General features: G+C 36.7%; 1 protein-coding gene across 3 annotated transcripts in view; it reads right to left on the bottom strand.

The window, feature by feature from the left end:
* Window positions 1-12,735, bottom strand: part of LOC104099029 (protein SHOOT GRAVITROPISM 6) — a 39,115-nt gene that overhangs the window by 7,352 nt on the left and 19,028 nt on the right. For all 3 annotated transcript variants that reach the window (XR_011409230.1, XM_070179722.1, XM_070179723.1), the window contains exons 24-41: window positions 11,093-11,222; window positions 10,889-10,968; window positions 9,886-10,021; window positions 9,602-9,683; window positions 8,414-8,559; window positions 7,750-7,830; window positions 7,572-7,672; window positions 5,614-5,852; window positions 5,433-5,539; window positions 5,183-5,314; window positions 4,912-4,986; window positions 4,703-4,836; window positions 4,509-4,581; window positions 4,206-4,337; window positions 1,010-1,191; window positions 802-924; window positions 632-692; window positions 441-536 (exon numbers count right to left, since the gene is read on the bottom strand). Coding sequence is in view for 2 of the 3 variants with exons in the window: in XM_070179722.1 (XP_070035823.1) it covers window positions 441-536; window positions 632-692; window positions 802-924; window positions 1,010-1,191; window positions 4,206-4,337; window positions 4,509-4,581; window positions 4,703-4,836; window positions 4,912-4,986; window positions 5,183-5,314; window positions 5,433-5,539; window positions 5,614-5,852; window positions 7,572-7,672; window positions 7,750-7,830; window positions 8,414-8,559; window positions 9,602-9,683; window positions 9,886-10,021; window positions 10,889-10,968; window positions 11,093-11,222 (2,110 nt within the window). In the remaining variant the exon portion in view is untranslated. The remainder of the gene's footprint in view (window positions 1-440; window positions 537-631; window positions 693-801; window positions 925-1,009; window positions 1,192-4,205; window positions 4,338-4,508; window positions 4,582-4,702; window positions 4,837-4,911; window positions 4,987-5,182; window positions 5,315-5,432; window positions 5,540-5,613; window positions 5,853-7,571; window positions 7,673-7,749; window positions 7,831-8,413; window positions 8,560-9,601; window positions 9,684-9,885; window positions 10,022-10,888; window positions 10,969-11,092; window positions 11,223-12,735) is intronic.

The raw sequence follows: 12,735 nt of genomic DNA, 5'->3' as shown, positions 1-12,735 counted from the left end.
TTTGTCTTAGCTCTTCTTGATGTAATCTTGGTTCCAGTACAAATTTTGTGCTGATGATTTATTAATATATTGGATCTGTTACCATCTCAAAAAAAAAAAAACTCAACAATTTATTTCCACATCCACAAATTACTTGATCCTAAAAAAAGTAATTTTCTCACTTTAAAAAATTTTCTAGAGCAATGCACCTTGACAAAAGAAACAAAAACAAAAGTGATAGGAAAAAGGAATGGGACAGAAGAGGAAAAATAGGAAAGAAAGGGTAAACAAATATTAAAATGTGGGTATATTGTCATCCCAGCAAGTTTTTTCTATTTTCGTAAGTATCATTATAGCATCCATAATCTTGACAAAGTAATGCGCAGAGGGAGACAGGAAGATAGAAGTAGCAAATAATGGACAAAGGAAGCAAGAGGCAGTGTTTGTGCAGGATATCCTACCTCTTTTGGTCTTTTTATAGAAATGCAGCCAGACAGATCTCTTATAAGGTTGATCCACTTCTCATTTTCACTTTGCTCTCCATCTCGCGCAAGAATCTGATCACAGGACAGAATCCTTATCATCAAAACCATCCATAAAAAGGTCAATTATTTAAGAAGATTTCCAGAAGTGTAGTCTGAAAAATCTTCACCTTTCCCATTTCCAGATCACCAACACATTCACAGAATGCTTGAAATGCAGCCAGTAGAGCACTAGATAGAGTAGGGAACAGGTGAGGTAACTGTAATAGGTACAACAAATAACATGCTTTTGAAATCTTTTGATAACCATATATAAAAAGTGAGTTTTCTGGAACACTACCGCAGTGGTTCTAGTTCACCAGTCCTAGCTAAGCCATGACAACTGCCCAGGTGAAGCGTAAGTGTTGCAAGAACAGAAGCATAACTTTGCTCAACTGCTTTTTTACCAACTTTACCACCACCCCTGATGAATTGGAAGAGCAAAAATGATAGGGCAACAAATTCAACAGGAAAGAAAAGGAAAAAGACAATGCAATTGGAAACAATACCTGAAAAAAGCAGTAAGCGCAACAATAGCTGCTCTTGCAATATTATCTTCTACAATACTATCAACTGCATGCTCAGAACTTTCATCGTGATCCAGATCCCCTCCAAGAGGAGGCAACTGATTGATGACAGACATAACATGGTCCAGAAACGTGAATGAAAGTACTGAATGCTGTGAGAACACCTATTCAAGACAAATATAAATTGGCAATTAGTGGCAATTCAACTCAGATAAATAAAACTAGAACACCGATGAAGAAAAGAAATAAGTTGGTTAATATAGCATATATTAAAGTTTCTTTTTGACAAGGAGCATATGATAAAGTTTCTTGTAAAGCATGATCATGTTAAACATTTAGATTTTAGGTTATATGGGCAAAACCAAGATGATTTTGTTGTCCCCTATTCTAGCATTCCTTCTTTCTTTCATGGCATAGGTTCTCCTCGTTGCTGTTACCAACAAAAGGTTTGACATCATTGAGGATCTCAGATTTCCCCAATGACATATAAGCTAGGAAAAGAAGAATTTTGAAGTTGTTCAGCTTGTCCCACATTGACTGTAGAGGGATGGGAAGGTCTCTTTATATGGTGTTGGGCAATCCTCACCTCATGAGCTAGCTTTTGGGATTAATTTAGGTTCAAGTTCCATTTCTTATCATGATATCGAACACGACCCATCCAATTCTTGGTTTACCCGACCCCCATATTATGTCCTGCATCGGCTATAGAGGGATGGGAAGGTCTCTTTATATGGTTTTGGGTGAACCTCAGCTCTTGAGCTAGCTTTTGAGGTTGAGTAAGGCCCAAGGTCCATTTCTTATCAAAAGCAACATGAGCTAGGAAGAGTACATCTCAAAACACTATAAAACAATACATTTCTAAAAAGGTGAAAGCTCCAAGGTGTGGAGTTCCCTCTAAAAGTAATTCACCCCAGTTAACACTTCAAATATTCTGTAATATCTTAGCCTTTTAGGTACGAACTGTGAGAATGCAAGGGATAAAAATCTATTTTAACAATGATACAATGAGCCCTATATATAATACATATTCTACTCCTACTACATATGGGACTAGGACTATTTATACATAAATCTAACACTCCCCCTCAAACCGGTGTATACAAATCATATGTACCGAGCTTGTTACATATGTAACTAATATGAGGACCAGTGAGGGGCTTGGTGAAAATATCTGCAAGCTAATCATTCGACATGCAAGGCCACTACACTCCTCTTGAGCAACAAAACCAGGTGGTTGCTGATAAACAGAAGTTTGCCGAAAAGTCACAGGAAAAATTTGAATTTGAAAATAATGAGACTAAGCCGAATTCCACACTACAAAATAGGTTTTAAAACACCACCAGAAAACAGAAACTTTTCTGGAAATTACTGTTCACATCAGAAAATCATTGTTCACACCGGAAAAGGTGCATTGTTCACGCCGGAAAAAAAGTAGTTGTCAGAATTTGATGTAATTTATATGCGTAGGCTCGGAATCACGGGACGAGTAAGTTGCCCTGAAGAAGTTTTGTCAAAAAGTGGCTGGAATGGCTCACACGCCCCGGAAAAATTACTGTAGCTCGCCAGAACCCTAGTTCTGGCGGCGCGTGGAGGCACGTGAGTGACTTTCTGCCGGAGCGATTGACTAAGGTTTTGTCACCTGACTTTTTCGAACAAGATGGTAGTATTGGTTTTCGCATAACACTTACCAATGAGGAGATAACGCAAATCAATCTTGAGTCGTCAATCGAAAAGACGCACTGACTTTATGTTCCGCTGGGACTGGAATTTCTGGGGTTTGGTCGCACAAGAGTTTTGGATCTGATGGTGGTATATGCACAGTACCACAGTAGCAGTGATGAACCCTGGGAACAAGACGAAGTTGCCGGAAAATTACACGGCGATGAGATCTTTCTTCCCGGATGTCGCTGGAATGACGCACAACGATAAATTTCTCACTGAAGCTCCGATAGCATGTGAGAATGCACGGGAGAAAAATCTATTTTGACAATGATACAATGAGCACTATATATAATACATATTCTACTCCTACTACTTATGGGACTAGGACATATTCTACTCCTACTACATATGGGACTAGGACTATTTACACATAACTATCTAACACGAACATGTATCACCAGATAAAAGAGAGTAAATGGCCACACATAAGAACATACTGATTCATTTTGAATGTGCTATTCATGGTGCTACGGTAGAAAATACCATATTTGAAGACGGTGATTCATTTAGACCCTTGTTCACGACCTTTACCAGTCGGAATTCCTAAGGACCAGCTATGTAAATTATACTCGTTGGTTATGATCATACATTTGGCTAAAATAACCTAAAATCCTTTAATAATTATCCAGCCACATAAGCTTTGCTAAATGAAATGAGGGAGCAACATAAGATGCTATACTTACTTATCTCACATACACAGTTCAATAAAGGTCTTCTGTCTACTGTCTTGCCAGATTAAACATGAGGTTCTGAATCTATGACTCGTCTTTTGGATGTTCTTTAGGTAGAGGAATAGTAAAATATTGGAGCCTCATTGAGTGATGTAACTTTATCAAGCCATGTGAAGATCTTTAGCACCTCTTGAAATCTCACACATCAGATTATTTTCTTGTTCTTACACTGACTTTTACAAAACTGATCACCTATTTGTCAATGAGAAGAACCAATTCAAGGACTATCGCAATGCCAATTCTAGCAGCTCCTGCGCAAATAGTTAATAATCAAATAACTGCCTTAATCCCAAACTAGTTCCAGGGATATGCTAAAGGATGGAAATAATGATCCTCCATTTATTCATGAGAACCTCAATAAAAACCAGCCTCAGTACCTGATTCAACGAGTTGCAGTTTACTTAGTCATGCAGAGTATGTCAATGTGCTTGAATTTTTCAAGAACATAAAAGTTGATGTATGAGAAGACAATATTTTTCATACTTCTATGTGGCTGTCTTGTAACTAGTCCTTCATGTTCAGTTTTATTTACTTACATTCTGTTGAGTATTTCCTCCCTTTTCGTGTCCTTTACTTATAGTTCCTCCGATTTGATACCCAGTTCATTTCTTGATCGCTGATGCTTCAACTATTTTCTATGGCGCGATGCAGATTAATTCTACTATACATCAAGGCAGATCTGAAGAACGAAAACATGCCACCAGACAACAGATTAGGATACTCACATGGAAGGCATCCTGTATTGGCCACCCACCCCGTAATCTAGATATATCTTTTGTGGCTATGTCCTTTCTTGCAGCAGCTAAAACTTCGTTGAAAACAATTCTTGAGCTTGTGTTCTCCGCAAGGGAACATATCTTCTCACAATTAAGGAAAAGATTGATGGCAACCAACACATATAACACTAAAAAATGCAACCAAAACATAGGGCAGTTGCTAATAAGGAAACCAGAAAACGTTGATAATCTAGCCATAACTTGTAAACATATTCTGCTTCAGTGGTTAAAAAGAAATTGCCTCAAAGATACAGCACCAAGAGCTTCCTGACGTAAATACTTCTCTGTCACATGAATTACCGCTGAGAGCAATGATTGTGTTGTTCTGTTGGCATAAAAATATAAACCAAAGTTAAACAGAAACCTTGTCAATCCTTGGAAGAAAAGTTGAATAACTACTTCAGTCAGTATCAACGCTAGTTTAAGATTGGTTTGGCTGAGAATACCTTGCAATATCTGTCTCATTCAGCGTATTCCCTCTCTTTGTAACAAACTCATTAACTGCTTGGATTGCACCTTCTGCAGATTGCTTGATCTTGTCACATATAGCACCCGAGCAACCATGCAAAGCTGCAGCAAGCTGTACATATTGGAATAACATGAGGCTACAGAGAATGCGTAACTGGCCAGCACTTTATAACAAGCTAAATGATACCTCATCCTTTGTCAGCAAGATGCAAACAGATGAAACAACCCTGTTAAACACCTCTGACGGATCAATTGAAGCATCCTGGAAATATGAATGAGTTCAGAAGTAAAAAGGTTTATATACTGAAGACGCAAAGTGAAATAAAAATACTAAGGTATTACAGCGCGCTCTCATTAAATACTTAGGTATCACATCGTTCTCTCATTTTACTATTTTTTCAGCAAGCAAAGATTTACAAAGAAGAAGAAGAAAAAGGGAAGCATTCGGGAAAACTCACACTCCGTAGAATAGCTATAACATCCTCAAGGGAAGACAAAGCACTATAGGATGATTCAATGTCATTGGTGAAACTAGAATTTGCAGGCCTTGGAAGTGATAGAGATATACTGAAATATAGATGAAGGATCTGCCATAAGAAAACCATCAAATCTGTTAGATGCAAAGAAACGAAGAACAGAAGAAGAAAAAATCGGCATGCTAATCACATAGGCCACTTAGATTCGTTGGAATAGATCGAAGCTTTCCTGAACAGAAACTTTTCGGACTTCAGAACTTGTATCTACAGATCGCGGAAGATACATCATTGTACGCTCTCCCAAGCGCAAAGCATCACGGCTTGGTAAAGCAAATGCAGCTGGTATCAAGGAAAAAGTATTAGGTCTGTAGAAAAAATCTAGTATGAAATCTATGCAAAAGAAAGGCACTTACAAGGCAAATTAGATAAGGTGTGATGTAAAGCACGGTCAGTTTTCTCTCTGTGGGTGCAAGTTCCCCGACATCCTAGTGCACAGTATCCACTGATACAGATCATCCGAAACTTGAAAAGTAGCTCATGAGCTGCAAGACACCCTCTTTTCCTCTGGTAGTCCAAAGAAGAGGAAACATACAGATCAACCTTTCTCAATATGTGCAATAATTGCTCTGCTCGACTTCTTCCATCCTCTCCACTAATTACAAGAAAGCAACAGAAACATCAGTTGAGAGAAAAACAACAATCATAATGCATGGCCTGCGGTCTACTTGACTGCAATTAATGCATACATTCATGTCCTCCTGTACCAAGAAGACATCCAAGCACAGCAAGAAAGTTTCACACACAGAGACATAATCATGGATAAATCTTCTCATCTAATCTGCCGCTACTGGAGTTATTGCCAAGCAGTTTTATACACGTCTCAGTCTACAGAATAACAGCATGCAGCTCTGCTTTCTAAAAGTTTTCCAAACATTCTTCTGCATTTTGATGAGCACAATTTTCAATCGAAACTGAAAAGTTGTTAGATTTTAAAATACTGATGGGCAGTTTAGACAACTTGACAGACACGACCAGCAAGTTTGTCCTTTCCCAAAGCCTCAAGCCATTTTTCATTCTGGGAACATATACTCATGATTCTGATATCCTAAAAAGTACTCCCTCTGTCTCATTTTATGTGATGCACTTTGACTGAGAACGGAGTTTAATTAAGAAAGAAAGAAAGACTTTTGAAACTTATGGTCTAAAACAAGTTTGTGGCTTTAAATCATCACTAGGGTAAAATGAGAAGTTTAAAGTTAAACTGTTTCTAAATATAGAAAGATATCATTCTTTTTGGAAGAGACTAAAAAGAAAAGCGCATTACATAAATTGAGACAGAGGATGTATTTAAGATCTGGGCTTAAAGGAACTTTACACGTAAATGACAAAGAAGCATAGGATGTAGATTTCTTCAATTATGTGTATCAAGCTCATAAGAAATATCTGCATTCCACTAGGAACAAGAGAATTTTTGCCTCACCTAAGCTTCACACCAATTTTTGCCAAATTTCCAGAATCTCATGGCTAACCAAAGCACCATAAGCTAAGAAAACCAGTTTTATTTCACAATAAAGCTGCAGGATTCAATTTTGGCTATAACAAAAAGAAACTGTAGTACTCCTTTGACAAAAATGTCAAGGTAGCAGGTAGAAACATTGCTGTGGCAACCTTCCCCATTCCCCAGAGACTGGAGGGTGAAAAAACCCATCAATTGTGCAGCTTTCAGGATACAACAGATTTAGCATGTGTAATCTCTAAGCAGATAGAGACCTACACATAGGCTACAAAGTGGCAGGGATCAGAACTCGGATTCAGTATGGCCTCTCTGAACATACAAACATATCTTAATTGTATGACCGGTATACCATATTCTATTAATTGGATCAATTAGATTGTACTAGTCAAATATCGGACGGTCATCACGCGTATCAAAAATATCAACCATCAAAAAGTTGTAACTTTAATCTCATAAAGTACTGTTGCCAAGTATATTATCGAGGATATGTATGCGTGAGCGCCCACATGCACGTCATTGTCTTCAGCACAGACAACGAAAATAAATTTATGTACGTTGTGCATGATTCACTTTTTTGCCTTTAGAAACAGCCCCGTAATTCTTTATTTGTCAATAGCTCAATGCATTGGCTAAATTAGACTTCAGAATCATTTTTATGACTTTTGCAACATTTCGTAAGAACAGTTACTTTCTTGGGGTAATTCAACTATAGCTAGTTTCGTTTATTGAATATGCACCATGAATTAATCTGATTGGCTTGAAAATACATTAAGCTGCTGCTACACATTAAGAATATAGCTTAATTTAACAAACTATTTAAAAAAGAAAAAGACAAGTTAACCAGAGAGGAAGTACCTTGTAATGAGTATTGTACATAGAAGAGTAATCAGGTTGCCAATAAGGGGGTCGATAACATCAGCAGGCTCATTAGGCAAGCCAAAAAATCCAACTGTGGCCTGCCAAGTGAAAAAAGATGTTAAGAGGACAAACAAACCAAGACCACCCCACTGATGAAGAAGCTCAACACTATCACCTTCATAACAAGGTTTCTTGTTTCAGTAGTCAGTTTTGGCTCTACGGAAACCAGAGTAGTGCAGGCACTTAAAGCAAACGACTGCAATTCAAAAACCAATTTCCAAAACAAGAAGAGGAAATTAGAGTAATTTACATTCTATTCACCATCTTGGTGTCTGGTTTTATTACATCAATGCGATCTCTTGATATCATAAAAGTGGTTTATAGCATGTTTGGCCAAGCTTCTAAAATTTGCTTAATTTGAAAAGTGCTTTTTTCAAAAGTGCTTTTCAAAAACGTACTTTTGGTGAAACTCAGTTTGTGTTTGGCTAATCAATTTGAATAGCACTTTTGAGCAGCAATTGCCAATTAGTGTTTGGCCAAGCTTTTAAAAAGTGCTTCTAAGTGTATTTTTCTCAAAAGTACTTTTCAAAAAAGTGCTTCGGGGGAGAAGCTACTTTTTTTTCCTTCTCAGAAACTGCTTCTGCTTCTACTCAAAAGCACTTTTTTTCCTTCAAATAGCTTGGCCAAACACCTTAACTTTGGGGGGGAAAAAAGCACTTTTGACACCCAAAAAAAAAAAAGCACTTTTGGCCAAGAAAAAAGCTTGGCCAAACAAACTATTAATCCTGATGAAGATATGAAATGGCATTGAGCAGAGAAATCATAGGCAATACACAAACCTGAGTGCGCAGATGCTCAGTGTTGGATTCAGAAAATCCATCTTCCTCATCGCTGCCCATTAATGTTAATATATAATCAAGTAACTGGTCTCTTCTTTTCAGGGGGAATGATATACCGCTTTCAGCTGCATTTATCACTGCTTGACCTAAAGCACAATGATACACACATAAACACCACTTTCAGCTGCATTTATCTTTGCAACACTCATCTAGTGGATGTATTGGCCCTTAATGGCCCAATATTCACTCCCGTATAGGACTTATAATCTAGTGGATGTGACAGACTCTAGCAATGGTAAATGCTAAAGAATCATGTGGAGAGAGAGAGAGAGAGAGAGAGAGAGAGAGAGAGAGAGAGAGAGAGAGAATGCTACCCGGCATCATTTCACCCTCATATTTAAGACTTCATAGTCTAACTAAAGAAGGGAACTTATCAGATGTTATCAATGTGAGAAACTATGTTGCAAACCTAATAAATAAATAAATACAAATGCCCCCTCTCTAGCAACTTAAATTTTCAGGTCAACCGGCGTTTAGAGAAAAAGAAACACTTTTCACTATCCAGTAATCAGTGCCACAATTAGAAAAAGAATATACACAAACAGAAAGAAACACCAGAATGAAGTTGCCTAATTTACTTTTTAATAAAAGAATTGATTTATCATATATTTTAAATTTGTGATATATGCAACAAAACTACTTTTGCATTTCATTTTAGAAAACTAACGTTGAATAAAGGAAAAAACTTAATCAAGAATAAGCAAATAAATTTTGAAGTTAATTTTGTAAGCATAAATAGAATTATTTAAGCCTTCCTCATTTCTTACTGGGAAAAATAAAACTAGGTTTTACAACTTCATTTTTTTCAATTGTTAAAACTATTTTACAACTTGTTTTTTAAAATAAAGTATATTAATAGAAGGTGAACAAAATGAAATCTATGATAACAGAACAGAACTCAAAACATACTTCCAATATTTTATATCTTAACACTTTGACACTAATTTATTTTAATATAATACCTGGTGTTATCAAACTTTTGGGTAAGATGACCCAATATCTATTCATTGTTCTAAGTTTTACAACCACGTGCACTGCACGCAAGCTAGTATATATATAAGAAACTGAAAAGTTGTTGATATGGAAAACATATTCCATCACCGCAGCAAAATTGGTATCCATACAAACCTAATAAATCAATCGCTGTGATGACAGCCTGCTTAGCTGTAGGATGGCGGACATGAAGAAGTCGTGACAGCATATTAGTCCCCTGTAAGGAATACAGCAGCCATATAGTTCGAAAAATTATATTCCAGAGCTGATTATGCAATGCGCTAAAAAATGAACTTAAGAAAAAAACTTGCACCTATTGACAAGAATAGGCTTATAATACATGGAACCCAAAAGATCAAAAAGTTCATATTCTAATAAAGGATGAAAATAGAGGATTTGGGGAAACGAGTATTACATACCACTAGCGCATCTATTCTGGCTTCAATAACAGTTGAGGGAGCATATTTTGCAGCATATCCATACATTAGCGCCAAAGCAGCATGGATATCATCAGATTCTTCCATTTTACCTCTATCCGAGAAAAATGATAGAATTCTGCAGCAATCAAATCTTCACAATGCTTACAATACTCTAGATGCAGTACCGAGAAAATAAGAATTGTAGTACACAGTTGCCACAAACTCGTATGTCAAAGTGACTGTTGCTATCTATTACCAAACTGACACTAAATGAGTTGTTACTCTCTAAGAGAATTGCATGACACGGCAGAAGCTGTTCCAACTTCTTAATTATAAGGAGGATGATATACTTTTTATAGGGTTGCCATGCTGCTACTTTTTTCCGTTTTCTATTCTTTTAAGTTAGATGGACATGTCAGTTCATTTATTTTGATTTCCTAGTTTACCGTAGTTGGTAACATCTTACAACCTGAAACCCGAAGCATCGGACAGACATCATGAACCAGTTTCTACTAGGGAAATAGTTAGATGAGAATTGGGGGGAATCAAGTGTTTTATGATCCTACTTTTGCATGGAAAATTTTATTTTATAGCACATAACATAAAAGCATGTATAAAACAATGAAATAAGCAAAACAATACTAAATAACAATTACCATATGCAACTAGGCTTTATTTGAAGTTATTACTTAAGATATTTGTAACATAGATAACTTTGATAATTGGATTGAGACAGAAATCCTAATTAAGTCCATAAGACCAATCACATCTAATCCAATTCTCAAAGTACCCACACAGTTAGAAAGTTCCAAATGATAAAGGTTACGAAATTCCAGCCTTCAAGTTAATGAACTTAGTTACCAAGTCTAAAGTACTACTTGTTAACAGGAACTTTCCTGCCACATTAATAAAATAATTACTTTATCTGAATTACCAAGTCTAAAGAAACTTCAGACGACAAGAAGATGCAAAGAACTCAATTAATTCATGGCTCAAACATCACCTTTGGAAGATACTTTTCCCAACATTGTCGAGGATGTCTTTCAACTTATCCAGAACTGTGTCTAGGTGTGATGCAGCCACCTATGCAACATTGAATCAGCACACTGTAAGCAAGATAACTCCAATGACTCAAAGTCCATTAGGATTCTATTTCTAACAAATTTGCCAACTAGGAAAAGCAATTGTCTGATTTCAAATTAATTACCAATCCCATGGCTTTTGCTAAGCCAAGTCTATTTGTTGGAATCGTAATATTAGCTTGTTTGTACATCAGATAAATCTTAGCGTGAACATAGGCTCTGTCATGAACCTTCTGCAGCAAAATTCCAAGACACCTGAAAAGAAATGACGAGGTTTCAAAAAAATCTTTCTTACAAAGGATGGAAATTGCTGGCTAAGCATCAAACCACATAATTCTGTACTATTGCAGAGGCAGGAAGCTATTTAATCGACAATTGCACTTAAAGCGTAACTGAACAGTGAGCAGCGAGGAAGTTTAACTTGCACATTTTAATGGTTGTTCTGTGAGAAGAGCAATATGCGGTACCTCAACCATAAAGCTGATAATTTTCTCTTCTAGAGATTCTTCCTTTTTTTTTGGGTCTTCAATGCTGATGAAGGAAACATATTTTTCAAAGAGGCTCAAATAGTTTTATGGCCTCAAAATTAAAAGCCTTTATTCAGTTTAGAGTGAAGAGGAGCTGGTAGAAGGTGAGATTTGGGAATTCAAAAAACCCTCCAAAAGAATCGAGGAAGAAAGCTAGGATGAGCCTGCAATTAGTCACGAAGACAACCCATCCTAGACCGAACAAAAAAATTCAACAAGTAAAATATCTTAAAATTAACCATGTCATGGCTATTGTCAACCCCCCCCCCCCCAGGGGGAGGGAGGTGGTAATTTAAAGCTATAAGGTCTTCCTTTTCTATTTGCACCTATTTCAATGAGATATGGCTATTGAAGGTAGTTATGTCCCATCCTTAGGGATTAGAAAGTCAATAATTGGTAACTATTAAGATACTGATGAATTGATTCCTACGTGGAAGATCAAAAGAACTAGAAGAAGAAAATAGAGCAGGACTGTTAGTCTGTGACCCTAGTGCACTATTGCGAACAATCTACAAAGAAAGAAATTGGAGAGTTTTTGTAGGGCAGGAATTCCCCTTATACAACTTTGATGGGTCTTTTTGTTTCTTGAAAGTTAAAGCACCTCTGGGATTCCTATTAAAACAGATGACTACTCGCTATGCAGACAATAATACATTGTCCTAAAACTATCAATTGTATATACCTGTACACTGGGTTGCATCACCTTTTTGGAATCAATACAATAACTTTATTTATCAACAACAACAATTAGCAAATATTAAGTGTATTTTCAATTATGCTCTATCCCAACAAAAGCTTATTTCCACGGGCACGCAATGCAGAAAAATCAGGAACCTTTTCCACATTTGACGATATCATTTTCACAATTCAGGGGTTTCTCTTCCTCTCATTTCATTTGAAAAATGGTCGAGCAGACAAGAATAATGAGCGATTAAAATCATCAAGCATCGAAGCATCAGCTGCAGACTAAACAAGGCCAGCATAATGTGCAGGTTGGTTTGCAAAATTTGTAGTCAGGATCTGCGGAGTTAAAGATTCAATGGCAACAAGTAAAAAAGAAAAAGTGCTATATGAGAATAAAGAACGATTAGTAACTCTCAAACTGAAGAAGAATGAAGAAAAGAGGTGGAGGGTCTCCTTGATCCTTACTAAGCAGACTTCAAGGGCCTGCGATGTAGTGTACCAAATTATTCTAATAAAAAGTCTCTCTGACAAATAATTGGAATTCTTCCTACATCAAT

Source organism: Nicotiana tomentosiformis, chromosome 7, assembly GCF_000390325.3.
Source record: "Nicotiana tomentosiformis chromosome 7, ASM39032v3, whole genome shotgun sequence".
Taxonomy (NCBI): Eukaryota; Viridiplantae; Streptophyta; class Magnoliopsida; order Solanales; family Solanaceae; genus Nicotiana; species Nicotiana tomentosiformis.
Note: the sequence above shows the minus strand (reverse complement) of the source record. Positions and strands in the feature narration are given on the sequence as shown.